Genomic DNA, 20769 nt, shown 5'->3' on the forward strand with positions numbered 1-20769 from the left:
CACGAAATTAAACAGAAATAAAACACGTACCAATTATAAAAGACAAAAGTCCGTTTTTAAAGTTCACTTAGGCTAAGTAGGCACTAGGCTGAGTTCTCAAACATTTTGCTGTCTGCATTGGGAGATTCCTTCAGCCACAGCACATGGCCAGTAAGAAAAGCTTTTCTATGCTGCTGGATTTGGTTCTTCCCTTAGCATATGCAGCAACTCCACATGGCTTCATGCAGGGAGGCGAAAGGAGGCTGGAAAGGCTTAGGAGAGAGGATCAGGACAGGGGGCTGCTTCTAAATGGGGAGAGAGAGAGGGTATCCTAACTACTGCAGGACTGAAGGGCAAAGAGCCCTTACTCCTGCCTTTGCCAACAGGTGACCCTACGATGCAATAAGAAACATATACCATCACCTACAGAAGGGCATTCTTGGCTTCATGGAATATTTCACAAGTTTTGACTGTGGTCAAATAATAGCATTATTTGACTGGTCAATTGACTGGTCTATATGCTGTAACTCCTATACATCCATTAAAGATATTCCAGAGATTAACACTATAATTTAATAACAGGATAAAGTTTACAACTTTTACAATAAAACCTAATTTAAAGAAGTGACTAGAACTTTGATTAACGCCCCCCCCCCCAAAAAAAAAAACCAAACAAAAACAAAACAGAAACCCTCCCTAAAAAGTAAACACCAAAGCTAAGGAGGCAGTGAAGAGTCTAAATCCAGGAAACAGCTTTATGTGCAGCGAGAACAAGTAACAGGGCAGTTTCTATTGCCTTTACTCATTTAATCAGTCTCACTGATTTTAAAAGAAAAGCTTAGGTGTGTAAGGCTTTCAGAATCAAATCCAAAGGTTCCTTTAAGTCCCAGTAAGAAAACCTGAGATTGAGGAAAAGGTGGTACTCATGTAGGTATTAAGAAACTAACCCTCATCAACCATGAAGGTGAGCAATAGAGGCAAATTTACCTATTCCTTCTTGATTTAGCAGCAGTTTTCAAACACAGTGGGCGCATCTACACGAGACACTACATCACCATAGCGTCAACAGGCACTAACCACGATGCCACCACTGCTGCGCAGTAACTCATTGCAACTGTGCCATAGTGTCAAAAATGACCCATGTGCCACCAGTGCTAAAGCAAGTACTAAATAACTGCGTAGTACCAACTGCGCAGTCAGGGAGGGGCACATGTAAACACGCCCAGTAAAGTGTCTAGCTGGTGAAGGAAGGAGCTGCCATTCCAAGATCAGACTGGGAGACCAAGATCAGACTGGGAGTACTTTTAGTACTTGCTTAATGCACAGTAGTACCAGCACAGTTCTTTAGTAATGCTTACTAAGCCTAATTCTACTGTGCCGTAGCATATTAGCATGGTTTTTCCCTGGCACGCTACTGCACAATAGCATTAGACTGTTATTACTGCACATTAAGCGTCTTGTGTAGACACACCCTATGACTGCAGAGTTAGGCATCCTAGATAGGAAAGAGGGTTCATGCAGGTTTGCTGAATCTTGTGAATTTGGTTGTTACTTGCTCTTTTTCATGTCATCCTATTCATCTTCTCCCTCCAAATAAATGTGAACACCAATCTAACATAATACTTAAACAGTGTGTTTGACCTTAGAGTCTACTCATGTTGAAGTCTTGATCCTTCTGGTAATGTAAAAGGAAGGCAAACAAACCCTCTACTTCCAAGGTATTTGTCAGACAATAAATCAGTAACACAGAACTTGGAGTTATTTCCTGTGAATCAAACCTAGAGCTGGCCATACCTAATGGAAGAGTGGGGACTTGAGCTTATCTGTAAGGTCCATTGAACCTGATTCTTTTTATGTTGCAGTCAGTGGAAAAACTCTTATTTGGCCATTGTCTCTGGGAGCTCTTACTTGGAAATTGAGCCTCTGCCCTGCCTCTTCCTAAATACAGTCCTTTAGCTTTAACAGTTCAGTAAGGCAGGTGATATAAGGGCAGAGGGAAAGAAAGTGAAAGAGATGATGATGAGAGCTAGTTTAATACTATATATTTGCCTTAACGAGAATTGGAGAAATTATAACATCAGCCATCAATATATGTAAATACTCTGTATTTTCCAATCAATGTCAGTTCCACACCAGTATCACCAGACAACTTAGGATAATTATAGGGGCTTTAACATTTTATATTATTAAATCTTTTATGGAACCCCTTTTCCCCACCACCTCACGCTTCCCCCCCTCTCCCTTACCCCCATATAAAGCAGACATGAAGTATATATAGTAAATCTAGCCATAATGTTATGGCAACATACGTTTCTTGGGTAAAGGAAAATAAGGATGGAGTCAGAACAAGGTAAAATAGAACAATCTGTTAGATCAGCTCAAGAGTTTCTTACAGAGGAAAAGTGTGTTGAATTACTAATACAAGAGAGAGAAAAGAATCATACAAGTGACCCCAAAGTGACAAATTTCTAATAGGGAAATCCATTTTTAGTTCTGTAAAATGTATCTGATTAATTACTTCACAAATGGTCCAAATTATTTTCAGAAACAGATTTGACTACAAGCCACAAAGAAAGTTGTTACAAATGTCACTTTTATAAGAGGAACAATTGGGCAGACCCTCTTACCTCTGGTCATCACTCTTTCTGCACCACTGTAGCAAGTTCCCACTGAATCTGAAGCCCTCCCATAGCCAGGACTGAGAGTGTCTCTGAAAGACAGTATACATTAGAAAAGACTCAGACACACTAATGCTATTTTTGTGAGCCTGGTATTTTCTTTTATTAAACAGGTGAAAAATGCAGCTGCCAACGTACTCAGGGAAACATGGTTAATTTATAAAAATACAAAGCTGGTTAAAAAGATAGACCATGCAAAAGTAAGGAAACATCAACGCAAATTCTTGCAGGCTATTCATCAGTAAGTATCTTTTGGTTTGGTTTTTCTGTCCAGACGTTACCTGCACTCCCTCAGAACTTTTGCTCTTGGGACTGAATTTGTTGTTTCTTTTAGAATAAGTACAGTAAGATTTCAAAGTAGTGATTTAAAAAAAAATGTTGGCAGTGTATTCCCAGTGTAGTTTGGAACTGGATTTTTTGTAAATGTTTTCTTGAGAGTCTCTGTCATATTTCATTAATTGGCAGAGAGATGTTTATACTGTTGTTATTACCAGTTCTTGTTGTGTTATGAATTTGTTTCAAAGCAGTTGTCCCAGTTTTTTTGGCCAGTCAAAAATAGAAATAGAAAATATGGCAGCTTGAAGCATGCATCCTAATCATTTCATGTGAAGATTGTGTGTTAATTATAAACTAATGGCAGTTAGTACAGAGAATATTTATTGAATTGATAATGGACCAGTTTCTCTGTCCATTTGAGATGCTTTATCAGCTTAAAAAGAGCAAATAGGAACCACTCCCCAGTTGGGATTTCGTCAACATAAAGGAGTCCTTAGTCAGTTTAATCAACTTGGGTGTCTTCTGTCAGTAGCAGGGAAGAAGGGAGTATTCCAGCAATCCCCAGGTGGCACATAGCCTTTCAGGAGTTTTTCACTACTGAGATACTTGAACTCTGACCCCAAATTATCCTAAACTCCACCAGCATTTAAAAGAGAATCAGGGCCAACAGTAATAAACTGGATCACCATAATATAATCCATGAAACTGCCATGCTCTAAAAATCTTCGTAAAATTGATCATTAGTGCTTGTCATTAAGCTAATCCACAGTTAACTGGGATTCTTGAAGCATTCATTTCTGGGGTTGTACTGTTCATGGAGAACAACCTTCCTTCATCTGACCATCAGATCTCCTTATCATATAATGTCCCTGGATAAATTGTGCCTGTGTTTATACCAGAATAAAAATATCCTGGTATTAGTGTATATATTCATTACCCTTCTAATTAGGGTTTAGCAGGTGGCCGAATTCAGTGCCACTTTTCTGCGAATGATTCAGTGATACAATCCTGGGCTACCTGTACAGAAATACTTTGTTGTATCACAGGATAAAGTGTTGTTATTCCTTATCTAGGAAACTTTTTAGGCTGTATCTTAGGACAACAGACACAGACATCTGTATGATTACACTTTGTCCCAAGATAAAATGGTTTATTCCAGGATAAATGCAACATCTGTTTGCAGCCAAAAGACCTTCTGTCTGCAGAAACAAGAGATCCCTAGGCCTTAAAAGGCTCTACACCTTCATGCCTGCTCAGGGACTTCCTGCCTGCCCTGCAAGTCCAGCTCATTGAAGCCCTTGGTGTACCCACCATGCTGTGGGCTTCCCCAGTACTTTGGGGCAGCTGCAGAGAACTTAATATAGATTCAGGTTGCACTGACATTTTTATAAAGCCCATATGCCACTAGCTGTAGTTTCATGGTCTTCTAATCTCTGTGGTCTAAGCCAGCAGCAGAGATGATGCCAGAGTTCAGCTGACTTCATATATTCCTGTACAGTGTGCAGCAGGTGGAAGCTCCACATGTGGAAATGCCTTTACATACATGAATGTAGGAGACGCAATCTGGCCCTTGGTTTTCCCCATTTGTAAATTGAGGGTAATGCTGTTTGCTTTCCTGCCTTGAAGTAATGATGTGAAGATTAGTTAATGGTTGTGCACTGCCTTGAAGATGTAAAGCACTCTAAGCAGTATTTTATTTAGCAGACCTGCTAGGCTAAATATTGTAGACCTTGTAGTAAAGCCACTCAGTGGAAACCATTAAAAAAAAAAAAGTTTACAAGAGTTGAGATTTTGGTAGGTTGGGAAAGCTTGTTGTGAAATCTATTTGCTCAGCTTAAAGAAATGGCCCTGGATGGAAGGAAAGTCTGTGTGGTATATGTGTGTGCACATGTGTGTGCATTGCTAGACTTACTTCTTCACTACATAGTGAATTCCTTAATTTTAACCTTGCTGTTTATTTTTGTGTGGGGGATAGAAAAAAGAAATTTACTATAAAAAGCACATCGGGCTTGATCTGCAGCATTAAATACTCTTCAGGCTCCAGAAGAGCTTCAAGAGGTTGCAAGTTTTTGCTTTGCATTTCTCTTAACTATTCAGTCGGCTCAATTGGTGGGGAAGTGGAAAACAGTGGTAATTTTTCTGCTTAAATTGATACATACCTCTGAGAGTTCTTGTTGCATTTTGCTTCTGATTTGAAGGGTACTACTGTGTTCTTGAAGAAGGTTGGAGATAAATCCTCGGTGTAGGCAGACTGACCTCTGTCGGGAGCACATCTCCAGAATTCTGTTTCCCTGGCATGTGCCTCTTGGTTTCATTAGAGTAGCTGGGCAATTTTTTTGACTTATGGTGATATATCTCTTATCAGTCTTTTTCTAAGAGTTTTAAATTTTTTTTTAAAAGCTGTTACATGCTAGCTAAACTATCAAGTTCCTGGAGTAGAGATGAGATTCAAGGGGTGAAATTGTATAGCTTGTTTTATATGATGTCCAAGTAGATGATGATTCAGAGATCAATTTTGCTGTAAAAACCTCAACTTCTTTAAAACAGTAATTCAGGCTCTGCCTTCAGCTACTCTAGGTTCTATTTCCACATATAAATGAAAAACAGATGCAGGTCTTTCCCTCCTGACATCCTTATGGAAATGTATATATCAGCTACTATATGCACAAGGAGGGTTCATGGATTGTACTTGGGGGGTGGGATAAGAGAAAATGGGAATGAAGCTACTGCAAGTCCCATTATTATCATGCAGATGAATCGGGCTCAACTCATGGCAGTTGCTAACCCACAGAAGCCATTGGTCAAACCATGGGACTTCCGAACTGCTGAATCGAGCCCTTTGTGCTCAGCTGAGCACCACTCCATGTGTTGGTTTGTTTTAGTATATTTTACAGTTTGTTTTCTTTTGTTTTGTCTTTTTATTTCAACAAAATGAAAATAGAGCTCGGAAGTAAGTTGTATGAGCTGTTCCTTTTTAAATTTGCAGAATTTACCACTGTCTGCATGCAACAAATGGATCCTTTATTTGTGAATTTTAATGGTCTGAGTGCTGCCATGGAAATGCGATTCAAAATCATGATCTTTTGCTGTGATAAGTGAAGTTCATAAGGAAGGAATCAGATTACCCATGTTTATAAATTTGAGAAAAAAATAAAATCTGTCAGTTTTTCTTTTAATCTGGCTGTTGCAGCTAAAGAATGATCATTATGTGAGAGATGTATCTTTGCAGTCCCTGGGCCAGTCTTTTTGGGTTGATATACACACTGTGCTGTCTCACTGCTGGCAGCTGTTATCTTTATTGCTTTGGTATCAATGGGATTGCACAAGGTTTAAGTCAGCAAATAAATTAGTCTAGTGTGCTAAATTGGAAAGAACTGACAAGTGGATTATCCAAAAGACAGTGTTTAAAAAGCTAGAAAATAAAATGTTTCCTGACAGTTTGAATAAATCCACAACAAAATATCCAGGCTATAATTCTGCAGTCAAATTGGTACCTGCTTATCTCTTTAATGAAGTCTGTTCCAGGCTGTACTGCTTAACTCATTCTTTTCATTCCTTCTGTACTCCTAAAATGATTAGCTCCAATACTGCATCAGCAACGTTTTGGCTGATGAAGATTAAAAAAGGATAGGTGGTTTTCCCCAAAAAAGGGGAGTTAATTTAACACAGGCTGAGTTTCAATTTTCTGAGACTGATCTCTATATCACAAGCAGGAATCATTACACACATTAAATGTAATGTTTACTTGTTTTAAACTTTGTTTCATATGAAGGCCAGTATGGAGCTGAAAGGACATATGTGTGTACAAATACATTAGTTAATGTGAATAGCCCAAGAAGGACTTACTTGCTTGATAATTTCTTGAGGACTTTGTAAAATCCCTGAACTATTTTGGTTATATAAAAATTATAACTCGAATAAATCTTTCAGCACCCTCAAGTTTCATACTATTTAAAGAGCAGGTATAGCTACTATTAGCTACTGTCTGCTGAAATTTAAAAATAAAATAAAAATAGAAACCACAGTTGAATGACCCCTGTCCCTAATTCTGAATACAGGAATATGCTGCTGTCTTTTCAAATGTCACATATTAGAGACATGCAAAATGTGGTTACCCGCTTCCAACAGTTCGTAGGTGTCAAGGATAAAATAATCCCAGCCCCAGTGAGGTAAATGGGAGCTTTGCCATTGATTTTAATAGGGCCAGAATTTCAATTCAAGGATATTCCTAACACTGAGGGTGCAATTTTTTAATCTATAATGTGGCAGTGTTAAAACATTTTGTGCCACACACAACTATAAGTGAAAAAAGACACACTGCATACCAACTTCACAGCTGTGACTGATGCATCACTAAGCTAGCAGTCACATGGAATGGTTCTGTGAAAATGGCAGAGTTTGGTTCTTACTCTGGCAGTAGCAGGTTTCCTGAAGACCTCACACTAGGATTGGCAGGTATAATTTTGTATAAATGTTATTTTGTAGGATTCATGTCATTTTATAAGTATGATAAAATATATAGGAAATGTTTCATAGCCTTGCTCATATGCAGACATCTGCTGAACACAGGAATTATTTGCAGACATTTAACTGACAGTAGAATTTAGCTCTTAGAGTTGATTCTCTACGTGTTCTGTTGAAGTTGTCCTATTGTCTTTAGGCCTAATTCTCCTTTTACTGATGCTGGTGTAACCTAAGAGCATTAAGGTCAGTGGAGTTGCACCAGGGTAAAACTGTGGCCCCTAATCTTTCTTAAAATTTAAGAATCAATTTTCTCATGTAATTATTGCATGCAGATACTTCTGTCTGGAACAGAAAAATTGTATGTTGAGTAAAAATTTAGGAAATGACCTATTATATTGTAAAAAGAATCCATTTATATCTGTTGGTCTGTTTGCATTACTTGCAGCACAACTTTGTAATGCAACTGGTATTTTCCAAAAGGTTTTTCTGCTGCTTTTGAGTATGCAGAAAAATCGACAGAATTCTCCATTTAAAAAGTTTCCTTGTTCAAAATGCAGCAAAACACACAAGATTGTCTTCTTGTGTGAGCTACTGAAAGATTGCATTCTTTTTCAAAGTATGTTCATACCTAATTATTAACAGTTGTGCAACTATTTGGGCATCAAGGGGACAATAAACCCTTAAGTGTCGTATTTTTTTGCTATATGCGCACACAGTTTTACAATGCTCCTGTTTAATTAATGGATTTCCATGCTGACATACTAACTTAGGCTAACATAGCCCAACTAGGCTAACTCTGAAAAACTTGTTTGAAAATTATTTTGAAATTTAAACTTATCAAGATGCAAATAGTATGTTGGATACAATAGAGCTATAGCATTAATACAGTGACAAGTATTTTAGTTATTTAGCTGCTGGTCAGATAAAGACTTTGTTTAAATTAATAAGAAACTCACTTATCACTGTACTTTCATCAGGTTCAAAACGCCTTCTAACCCAATCCATTTCAGACTGAACAGGGCTAATACCTGTATCTAGTCATGTAGGCATGGGAAGATTCTCGACTAGTGTAACATTAATGATAAATCGGTATTTGTTATTTTGTGTTTCTTCCTATATCTACTTGTCATGATACTGAGGCTTTAAGGAATGTTTTGGCTTTCTTTCATATAGTATAAATAAATTTTTATCTCCCTTTTTGAATTCAACGTTAACCATGGCAAATAGTAGTCTCAAGGACATCACATTTTCTTGCTCTCTTTCTTTTTTGCGGTGTTGAGGAAGCATGCTTCTCATTGTACCAGACACATAACCAGTTCTGACTTTACACAAAGTACTCAAGGCATTGTCCATGCAGTTATTTTTGGTCTTGTAAGTTATATGCATGCTCTTTAGAAGACGCAAGATACCAAAAAAAATATCTGACTTCAAATTTCATTTTTTTAGATTAAGAAGTGTAAAAATGGAACAAAGAAAACTGAATGATCAAGCAAACACTTTGGTGGATCTGGCAAAGGTTAGTAGGAAGTCATCAGACATTTTGTTTGTGTATAAATTAACATTCATTTTGTCCAATTCAACATTTTTCTGCTTACCGTAGTGAACACTAATAGTGCACCTCAGTTTGTAATTATAGGGGGGGAAATAGATTAAATATCTTCTCTGTTGTGATAACATTTGTTAATGTATCTTGTTTTCAGTAGTAGCAATTGTTTGACACTTCAGAAAAAAAGTAAAGCTCTTCTATAATGCACATAACTGGAGTCCTGATCCTGAGAGCTGGTGAACCATTACATGGTATTTGGAGCTGCTTAGGCCCTCAGAATTGATCCACGCTTGTGTAATGCTATATAAAATGCAGAGTAAATTCTTCCCTCCTGTATTTTGAACATTCCAGGAGAGGATCAATGCAGCTCTGCTACTGAATCATTATGTGATCTTGGGCAAGTTACTTCACAACCAGTTCTGTTCTGCATTTGTAAAAATGAGGATGACGGTTGCCCACTGTGATAGTGTGTTATCAATTTTCTTAAAGCCTTATGAGACCCTAAGATGAACAATGCTATTCAAATGCAAAGTGCTACTCTGTTTTTATGTATTTTATGTATATAGTAGTGATCAGACTAACAAGGCTGAAATCTACCCATTCAAGCCTGTTGTAAATAGCAGTTCCTCAGTGCAAAGTTAAGAAGCTAAGGGAAAGATCCTATTACCTCTGTCAGACACTTAGGGTGTTTTTAAACATTAGGGTAGGGGCTTTAAATACAGCAGCTTCAAGAGCCGCTCTAATTAAAACATGTGCAGCATCTTGTGTATCAGTGTCCCTGCACTTCAAAACAGCAGCGGGGGAACTTTAACTAAAGCTCATTCAACAAGCTTTAGTTAAAGTGCCCCCACCACCATTTTGAAGCATGGGGTCACTGATATATGAGAGACAGAGGCTGGCTGGAGCACGCTAATTAGCATGCTGCAAAAGACTCAGTTAATCAAGTCTGCTCTGATGCGCTGTATTTACAGCATATCAGGACAGCCTCTCTGCACGTGTACAGGCACCCTTAACTGGACTTAAATTCCTACATTCATTCCCACTCCACCCTTCCCAAGTCACTGAAAAAAGAAATTATGATAGTTGGATGGGGCCTCCTCCTGCTCACTGATTTTTGTAATTTAGTTTTAAGATTTAAATGATGGTGTATTACATAGATGAATTCATCTTTTTTCAGGAACTTGAATAGGGTTAGAACAGGGCTTAAGTGCTTAAGATGAAACTGGATCTTGCTGTAAGAGTGTATTTTTTTTAAATGAAGTTTTCATGGACATCTTTCACAGATACCTCAAAACCCACATCTGTTCATGATTTCTCCTTATGATGCAATTTAAGCTGTTCTGTTTGCATTTCATTATGCAGTATAAAACTCCATGAGTTACCTTGAACTAACTGCTTAGGATACAACTGGCTATCCAATTTATTTCAATGACTGAGTAGCACCAGTTGACCATAGCTGATATACACAGTGATTAGGTATCAGGAGTCATGCCAATGCCTTCAAAATACCATGGATTATGGGTGATAAACCATTGCTTCACAGTTTTTTTCCCCTAATCTAGTCATCCACTTAATCATACACTCCCTTTTTGTGGACAAAAACTTAACTACACCTTAGTCAATACTAGCCAGTAAAGGATCTGGTTATCACTGTGCTTCAGTTAATTGGTACAGACAGATGTAACAAAATGTTTCAAATGTCTGTTAAACTTTTCAAAGGGTCAGCTGTAAACACACATACACCCTTTCACAAGTTCCAAAAGTGTCTAAAATATTTTAAATTAGCACATGGGGGCCAAGCTAGGGCTGGAGCCATGACCAGGTCCAGCCTTATCTCCCCTCCAGAACCCTGGTGACCCCTGGTCCCATGCCAGAGCCAAGCCCTCCAGCCCAATCTGCTATATCCCTCCCCTTTAAGGGAGAAAGGGGAGATTTGTGAGCCCCCCCTCTGTCCCCTCACCCCTGCTTACATCCTCTCTCCACTTGCCCCTCCCTACTACTTCTCATCCCAGAAGAGGGAGGAAGAAGGGAAGAGGTGAGAGCAGAGCTGCAGATTGCTGCAGCCTGCTTCAGCATCCCCTGGCTGGCACTAGAGGAGGCTGCAGCATTTTCAAATGTTCCAGCCAGGGAAGGACACAGGGGATGCACGTAGTTCCTAGGCTGAAACATTCCCTTTTTCAGTCATTTCCAAGTGTTACATCTGGCCATATCCTACATGTCTAAGCCCAAAGCTTAACAGCACTCATCCCTCTGATAAACCTCCACCACAAACCTGCTCTCTTAGCTTTACATACAGAACCCTTGTCCTACAGGAAAAATAAAGCAGTAAAAAATCACTTACAGAGAGTAAGTGAATAAGTGATAATGGTCATTGTTTCCTAAAAGGAGCTTTAGTAGTTCAGTGAGGTAAATGCAGATCTCTAAGTGTCTATCTCCTCTTTTCCCCTACATCTGATGAACTTCAAACATTACACAGAACTGCGCTAACCATTGAGAGCCAACCGGTTCTAGGGGAGCCAGCATGGAACTTGCATTTGTATTAGTGAAAATGAAGTCTAAACATTCTTTGCTTCATTTCCACCATTCTCTATGTAGGATGTGTTTTCAGAACATTGCCAAAAAGTACCGATATATTTGGTAAGGCTTATATATACAAATATTTTTATAAACATATATTTATATATTTAGTTTAGAAGCATGTTTTCTCTTGAGAAACTCCTGTTAAAAACAATGCAAGTTTTACTTGCAGACAAAGGGGAGATGGTGCTTTATAGAAATATGAAACTGTTTAACATACAGGAAGGATAACAAGGATACCAGAATGTAGCCCATATACAGTGCATGCCCTCTAAATTTATACTTTCTAAACAGTATGTGTATAATTCAGCTCATAAAGCAGCATATTTTGAGATCTCAGTACAGAACATTCTGTAAGGTCAGCTGGACATTTCACCCAGTTTATCAACAGTTTGAAATTTGAAGTTCCTCATTAAGACAGGAATGATAAATTACTGTTCACTGAACAGAGAACTAGTAGGGGATTTCTAATGAAGTTATGAGAAATTATTTCACGAACCTGGGACTTGTTCTAGTATCATGCTTCCACTCATGCTGACCTTGTTTTCTAGTACTACCAGCAAAGTGCAGAACCCTTTTGGAAACCCTAGCTGACTTAGATTTTGTGTTCAATCATTTGCAAAACACTAAACTTCTGTTTACATCCCTCCTTCCAGACCCAAAACATCATGTACGACATGATTTCTGATTTAAATGAAAGAAGTGAAGATTTTGAGAAGAGGATCGTTACTCTGGAAACAAAATTGGAAACTTTAATTGGTAGCATTCAAGCTCTTCCTGGACTGATTAGCCAGACAATCAGCCAGCAACAGAGGGATTTCCTTGAAGCTCAGATACAAAATTATGACAAGCATGTTGCCTACAGTGCTGAGCGATCACGGTCCTTGTCAAGAAGGAGGAGGTCCTCCTCCACAGCACCACCAACTTCATCAGAGAGTAGCTAGAAGAGAATAAGTTAACCACAAAATAAAGACTTTTTGCCATCATATGGTCAATATTTTAGCTTTTATTGTAAAGCCCTATGGTTCTAATCAGTGTTATCTGGGTTCTGATGTCAGAATCCTGGAAACCTGAACACAAAGTTTTAGGCCAAAATGAGTGAAAACTCTTTTTTTTTCCTTTCAGATGCACAGTGAATGCACCTATTATTGCTAAATAGATTGTTCCTCCTGTAATTTCACTAACTTTTTATTCATGCACTTCAAACAAACTTTACTACTATAGTATATGATATAATAAAAGGTTAATTTCTGCACATATTTGCTTAGTCACATTGACTTTAACGTTTTAAAGATTTACTCGACATTAATTTAAAGGCCAAATATTGAACATTATTTTAATCGAGGGAAATCTGAATTTAAGCTCAATAATCTTTCACACTGAATATTGACCATAACATTTATTTTCTCATAGAGGGAAAAATGAATGCTTATCCAGAAATGACACAGTTTATAATGGATGTTTAGTCACTTTAAGGGGACATTGTTGACTTGAATTTTTTTTAAGCAATTTAAAAAAAATTGATTTCCAATAGAAGATGCTTTATAAGACAAGTAATGGACTTTTTACAATCAGCTTTGAAGTTCTTTTAAGTATTTTTCTGATTGTGCATTTACATTTAAGGGTTTCTTAACAGGGAGAATCAGGGTAACTTCCTATACACAAAAACATCAAAATGGACTATAAGTAAAGTACTACAGAAAGTAAACGCATTGAACAAGACAAAAATTAAATTTCAGCTAATTTGTTCAGTTGTAGTCTATTTAGTAGGGATTTGTAACTGTGGCAAAGAAAAGATAGCCAAATAGAAACATGGTTTTTGAGTTCATAGTGTCCCTTTCAAAAAATCCAGTGCATTTTGTATTTGGGTTTTAAAAGGCTTTTGTTGTTGTCATAAACTCTGTGGTGATTGGATCAAAAGTTGCAGACAAGAGCCTACATTTCAGTGTTATAACAACGCAGTCATAAATAGCACATCATGTTTACCCTATTGGTTTCAACTACATAGCAAATTAACATAGAGAAATAGTATGGATGAACCTAAGTGCCTCTTTGTGAAGCAGTTGTTGGAAGTTAACCTTCCAGGTGATGGAACTAAACTCATAGGTACTGCATAACTTTCCTTACATTCACTAATAGTAGGTATTCTGCAGTGTTAAAAATTAAGCTGTATACATTTTGACAGTGCTCTGGTTGGCTTTTCTACTGTTTATGCTGATTTTTAGCATATGGAACACAGGAGTTACTTATACATTTATAAATATAGGATGTTAGCCATAGTATCATCTTTACCTATAAATTGACAGCATCTACCACAAGTGACTAATTTTGGTAAGTATAGATGTCTTTTTTTTAAATAAAATATTTATTAAATCTGTCTACGTAAGAGTTGTGTGCATTTACAAGGAAATTAAGGGTTGTTCTATGGAAAGAATGTGTGATTCATTCTCTTTAAATTAGTTTTAGCAAATGTTTAAAGGGAATTTCTGTTCCTGTCTTAGAAATACAGAGACATTTGAAGGCCCTGGCCCTGCCATAATTGATGCCCTAATGCAGAGACCTAGAATTCTCTGCTGTTATGTACCAGTGCCCTTTGTATTGGCATGTAGCACAGAGAAATGAGGATCATTTCTTCTTGGCAACTAACTATTAATTGCCAACTTCTTGTTTTATTCAGCTGTGAACACATGTGCGGTACAGGTAGGGGTAGGCATTTGACCATATATGCCTTATCATCACAGGCACATCTCAGAATAGACTGCAGGACATTTATTTCTGCCACTCTAAGAAACAGACTGTAACTACTCCTCTGAGCAAGTGACATGCTAGGCAGTTTGCTTTAGAGCTAGCTGTGCCCTTTGTTCTTTGAGCCCTAATCCTCACTAACTATAGTGCCTGCTTCAAGATATGAGATGGGTGTAGTTGCCAGAACGCTTTTGGTCGTCACTATCCTGCACTGGCATATCTTCTTTTTAGTATTCATCCTGAACAAGTTTTTTAGGCAACAACATTTCCTGCCCCCACAGTCCAGTTCCCCATATAGGAGTTGCTGGGGCATTTGTGTATCATCCATCTGAGCAATGTGGCTAGCTGACTGAAGCTGGGTAATTTTTATCAATTCATATACAGCCAGTATGCTGCAGAACTTTTTCATTAGTTATCTTGTCATAGCAACACACTTGGAGTAGGGCACAAAGGTAGTTGTGTTGGAACTTTGTCAGCTGATGAATGTGTACCATCTGTACAACTTCCACGTTTCATGACTTTCCAAAGATATGGTACATGTGACAACATTGCACACTTTTACTTTATTTGGAGAGCTCTGTCGCACATTGTTTCCAAAGGCTCCACCAGCTTTCTGAACTTATGAGACCATTTCCCCCTCTATGCTGGTATGATTATTCAAAGCACTTCCAGGATAAAGTGAATGACCAGAAGTTCAAATCTACCAGCAGATACAGAAGGAACAGTATATTGTACCCCAGGTCCTGGAAGACATGCAGTCTCATTTCTCCTCAGCTCGTCCAAAGCTAGTTACAGAGGTTGTGAAGCTGTCTGCCAGCTGCTGAAGATCTCGCTTGGCGCAGGCCAGCAGCACAAGGTCTTTGGCATACAACAATTCCTGATCAATCTGTTTGACAATATACACCCCTGTACATGCCATGCAATGTGGAGAGGTTAAACAATGCTGCAGTTTGGAAGGAAGTCTTGATGCTTGCTTGAAGGCCAGGGTTGCCTTGTCTAACACTGCCACTTATAACCAGGCCAATTTTGTTGTGTTTGTTCAACACTCCCCATCACAGGGAATGGATCCAAGGGGATGCCATTTTACTTTGCAATGTTGTGTGCTGTTGTGGAGCTGATAAACTCTTAGATAGCTGAACCTTTTCCTAATTCTCCAAAGTCTAGGCCGACTTTTCATGTCAGAGGTTTTCATCAGATTGCTGAAAGCTATGTAGAGATTGAGGTTTTGCTGTTGGCACTTCTTCTAAATTTGTTGAGTATTTAAAATCATGACATCTGTTTCACAGCTTACTCAAAACTTACACTGTGATTGTGGAAGCTCTTTTTTGTACAGAGAGCAAGGATTCAGTCATGGTCAGAAAGGCAACTCGCTGCAACCACACACTAATTACATTTGATCTCTCCCTTTTGCTCGTATAACACCTGTACAGTGACTGCATCTCGAATCATACACAAATTCAACAAAAAAGGCAATTGCTCATTCAGAAGCTGACAACTGATTTCATAGATTTCATCAAGGATTCTGTAGAGATTTAAGTTGCTTATTGTCTTTTACAGATACCATGCACAGTTGACTTCATGTATGGTTAGCAGGCAAGGTTCTTTGAGTAGATGTGATATCTTTTATTAGACCAACTAAGTAGTTAGAAAAAAGTTCTTAGCAAGCTTTCGGGTGCAATCACTGTTCGTCATGTATGTATGGGTAGCAGTTTGTTCCACACAATGGTAGGCTGCTTGTGTAGAATGCAGTCCAATATATCTCTTAACAGCCATTTGGACACTGAGCAGATATTGAAAGCATTGAGTACAAGACTTCCTCTTTCTTTCTTCATCATTGATGGTCACATTTCCATATCTGCTCTTAACCAGTGTCACCATATCTTACATTAGCCCATAAACTGCTCTAAACTTGTCATGGAACAAAGGATCAAAAACAGAAAAGAACACAGCATAACATAATACGTGGTTGAAGCAAGTAAGTCTTTTGTGAGTCTCTTTATACCATCCAGAAACCAGAAGATTGATAGTTGTAGCAGAGGAAAGCAATCACGTAAAAGTGATGGAAATCATAAAACAGCACAAGCTACCTGAGCAACCTTCCCTAGTTTGCAAATGTATAAAAGTGATTGTAAATAGAAGAATTCTGTTACATTCATAGAAGGCGTGCTTATATATGTTCTGCATGAAATACCTAACTGATTCTTGCTGCATATAAGCAGTCATACAGAAAAGCTGGAAAGTTTCCCAACAATATTCCACCTTTGTAAGGACAAAATAAATTAAAGTTATCTAGCCTTAATTTAAATTAACATGATTTATTCCAAATGTCCCAACACAGCTGCACACATTACGAGATTCTATTGCTAGAAGTGATAAATAAAATATCTATTACTGAGTATCACCAACTGAAAAATACCAGTCTGGTTCCTCTGCATTCTACTGTATTTTTCAGGTTTAAAATTGACTCTACATACAAATAGACCTCACATTGTTAGGCTGATTTTTTTAAGGAAGAAAATTTTTTTTCTGAATGTATGTCAGTAAATACAGATAATGATTTTGAACAGTTATTGAATTTATAAAATCCCACAGGAAAATAAGTATCTGAGAAAAGGACCCAAAGAGTCAAGTGAACTAAAAATACTTAAAGAAAAAACCTACACTGAAAAGAAATCTGACACAGCATTTATATTTGCATGCACCAAAACTAGTGCAAGAAGAAAAGACGAGGCTTCTGAGGGTCTACTTACTGGTGGACTCCCCTCCGTGTGTACCTCCCCCCGCCCCCTACTACAGGAATGCAACATTTATAATTCATTTGGAGAAAAAAACAGGTAGATTTATAGTCAGTACAAAACAGCCTATATCCAGATTCTTAAGCCCAGCTTCTTTGAGTCGTCACAAGAAGAATTGAATTAAATATTCTATCAGCTATGTACTCCTACTATTGTAAATCAACACTATTGTAATTTTAAAAAAATCAGTATTTATGGACTCAGACTGGCTGGCATTTGGTCATTCCCTCTGCACTGTATTCATATCCTAATATTTCTAATTCATCTCCAGTAACTACTTATCAAATCAGAGTTCACTGGTGGCTGTTCCACCACTTCCCCAGTGAACATCTTCTATTCTCTCATTGATTTTATGGTTTGAATTTTTTTTTCTGTTATTGAATGTGAGCTGTCTTTTAAGCAGCTTAAGCACGTTGTTTCTGGTCTTGTCATCTTGCAATGAAAGAACAATTGCGCCTTTCTCCTGCATGTTTTTATCATATAAAATATTATGACTCTCTGGCTATTTTCCTTCTAAATTGGGGTGGAAATAAATCTTTCAACAGCTTTTCATTAATTCAAGTTAATTCAATCTATATTTGTGTATATTTTTTTTCCTGGAAGAGAGTGTCCAGCATTGCATTCAGTGCTTCAGCTCATTCTGCCACAGAGAAAATAGTTATCTCCTTAATTTGCATGTCATGTCTTTACTTGTACAATATAACCCGAAAGCCTGACCTTTGAAAACTCTTGCTCCTTTGACTACCCATATGAGGGTAGAATTTATACAATTCTATTAGGTTTTTAATGGAGATCTACGTTTTAGGCCCCATTACAAAAAACACTTCTACTAAAGGCACTACTAGCATGGTTAAAGGTCAGCATGTCCATGTGCCTAATTTTAGCTACTGTAAATTGCATCCCTGATTCTAAACACACATCTATTTAAAACAAGGCAAAATCAAAATCAAGTTCTGTGCCAAATAGTTTTCTCTCTCTTCTAAGTCACTTGAAGTCTACGCACTTGGGTTCTGTTTCTCAGCTGGCACCGTGTTGCACTGGGACCTTTAGACAACTCATATAACTTTTTCTGTCTGTGTGTAAAATAAGAATGATAAACACCAATCTTTCCACGGGACTGAGACCTATGGATGAAAAGGAATCTACCACAAAAGTACCAAGTGTTATTACTGATGACTGAAAGACTGATCCACAAAACAATGTTTTGTTCTATCTGGCTTTAAAGGATTCAGCTGGTAGCCATTTCCTCATTAAATGTATTTTCCAGACATGGAATATAAGTTTTCTTTGCTCACTTTCTCCCCATTACTTCTAGTTCTCATTGACGCATCTCTGTAGAATGGATTTTGTTCTTCATTATTATCTCTTTCTAACTGAAGAGGACTTAGCAGCCAGGGACTGGCTAACCCTCAGAGCATGACTAATTTTCTTCAGTGCTCTAGATTCATTAGGTTGTTTCTTGATGCTTCTATACTTCAGGCCATCCTAGACAAGAATGATCTCTTTTTTTCTTTACTTGTACAGAAAAGTGCAAACACATGGTACAGTGCCTCATTTTAATGCTGATGTTTCCACGGATAAATAATTATGCCACTTACCATCCCAGAATTCAGTCACAGAATTGTAATTTTTCAGTAGTCTAGCTTAGTTTCTCCTACACTTCACCTACCTACACAAATTTGTTCATCTCTCTTACATGTTCCTCTTCCTTCCTTTGGGAAAAAGAATATGAGGTCTTATGTGCTTATAAGGATTTATATAAGGAATCATAGGCTATTCACTCTATCTAGTGAACTGGGCTAGGGACTGACATTACACGTAAACCAGTTTAAGTGTCCAGAAAGTGGTTTTCACCTGTAACAGAACAGGTGTTCAGTGCACATAAACCAGTTTGAAAATGGATGAAACTGGTTTGAGATAAACCTGGTTTAAATGCAGTATCAGACTTAACTGATTTGGGTCAAACTGGTTTATGCAGTGTCTGTCTCAGACCACTTCCTGGTTTAAGTTAAACCAGAGTCCCCCAGCATCCTGGCATGCTCTCTGAGCTGGGCTCTCTGCTCCAGAACAGAGCTAGCCCTGCCCCTCTGCTCCCTGGCTGGAGCTCCAGCAGAGACGGCAGGCACTGCAGGGTCTGCTTGGCTTCCTCCTGCCCCCTCCCCCAACCCCACCCCACCCCACTTCCTGTTCAGGCAGGGATTCCCTGCTCCCCTCGGCCTTACACAGACACCTCTCAGCATTAGCTAGCATACCACATGCTGGCTATGGTTCATTCTGTGGGAGACAGGACAAAGGCAGACAGGACAGTGTCAGCTTGGGGCTTTTTTGGAGCTAATCAACAGGTATCTGGTAATGTCCCTCTGTTCCTTCCTTGGAAAAAGTTGTTTAAGAAGAGCTTGAACTAATGAGAGAGGCTATTGTTTTGTTTGATGGGATGATAAATACTAACAACTCCCTGTGTAACTCCCTGCTGTGTAACTCAATGCTCTGTTATCAACAGTGAGGGGGTGGGGAACCCCTCCCTAATCAAAGCATCCTGCTGGGGCCTGGCCATGCCCCCCTCAGCTCAGCACTGTGGATGGCAGGGATGCTCTTGTGCCCCCCAGCTCCTAGCCTAAGCCACTGTAGGCATGTACCTACATGTGTTTAGTCCAGAGGGGATGTGTTTGCAGTTACAAACTGGTTTAGCCTAGCCAGGTTAGACTAACCTGCAAAGATTGAATCAATTCAGGCTCAGGCTTTTTAAATGTCTGTCTCTAGCACTGGGGTTCTAAAATTTCCTGAAATAGTGAATTAGGTGGGGAATGACAAGGCCAAGATGACCAGTGAAGCAGGGATGCCAATTAGCAGTTAAAGAGTTTGATAAATTGACCAGAGATAATATGGCAGTAAGTGCAAAACCAGTTTTCCGTGGATACCTCTAGGCATGCACATTGGTTTACAGCAAAACTGAATATCAGCGGTTGCTTCCAAAAACCAAATGTCAATCCACTTGCATAAAGGTGGCAGCACACTCCAGAGTTCATAAGTGCAAAAAAAATGTAATGCTTTTCTTTATGAGAAGCCAGTGTTATCTCAGATTCATCAGATGAGTTGCCAATTGAATCCAAACCTGGGAGATATGTGGTGGTTACAGATTAAAGGGCAGTGGAAGGAAGTCCAAAGATCAGCATAGCTATGGATTAAAAAAATGAATCCAGACTCAGACAAACTATGAACAACAACTGTCAAAGCAACCTCGCAGAATGAGATTCTGCAGAAAATTATTAAGGCTATTAACCCAGGGTGTCATAGACAGCATTTTCCTAGCTTCTTTCACTGACCCTTCAGGCAGCCCTCAGTTCTAGATGGGATTTTTTTAAAAGGCATCCAGATGGTAATTACTTAAGATGTTCCAGAAAAAATACGTTTAGGAGGAGACTTGGAGAGGTGGCTATATCTAAAAGAAGAACTAGATGAGAAATTTATCTTGACTTATTGCACAGGGCAAAAGTATAGGCCAAGTCAAACAAGAGTGCTTATATTGATGGCATGGGAAGCACTGGCCCCTGCAACAAAACAGTGAGAGATTTGTTTGTGTTGACTGAATCCCATTTACTTGTTTTAGGCTGTTATTCTCACTTCTGTGAGGCAGCTTTGTTAAAAGATGCTACAGCTTAATAGGTGATTGTGCATTTCAATTTATTTTTTGTTGTTAAGTATGGTATAT

At 38.4% G+C, this 20769-nt stretch overlaps 1 protein-coding gene across 6 annotated transcripts in view; it reads left to right on the top strand.

Moving 5' to 3' along the window:
- The window catches only part of KCNN2 (potassium calcium-activated channel subfamily N member 2), an 89826-nt gene extending 77049 nt beyond the window's left edge, over nt 1-12777 (top strand). For all 6 annotated transcript variants that reach the window (XM_025207064.1, XM_025207065.1, XM_025207067.1 and 3 more), the window contains 3 exons: nt 2771-2898; nt 8844-8913; nt 12177-12777. In XM_025207064.1, coding sequence (XP_025062849.1) covers nt 2771-2898; nt 8844-8913; nt 12177-12464 — 486 coding nt within the window. In that variant the 3' untranslated portion in view covers nt 12465-12777. The remainder of the gene's footprint in view (nt 1-2770; nt 2899-8843; nt 8914-12176) is intronic.
- The last annotated feature ends 7992 nt before the right edge of the window (nt 12778-20769 follow it).

Source organism: Alligator sinensis, unplaced genomic scaffold (genome assembly GCF_000455745.1).
Source record: "Alligator sinensis unplaced genomic scaffold, ASM45574v1 scaffold225_1, whole genome shotgun sequence".
NCBI classification, from domain to species: Eukaryota; Metazoa; Chordata; order Crocodylia; family Alligatoridae; genus Alligator; species Alligator sinensis.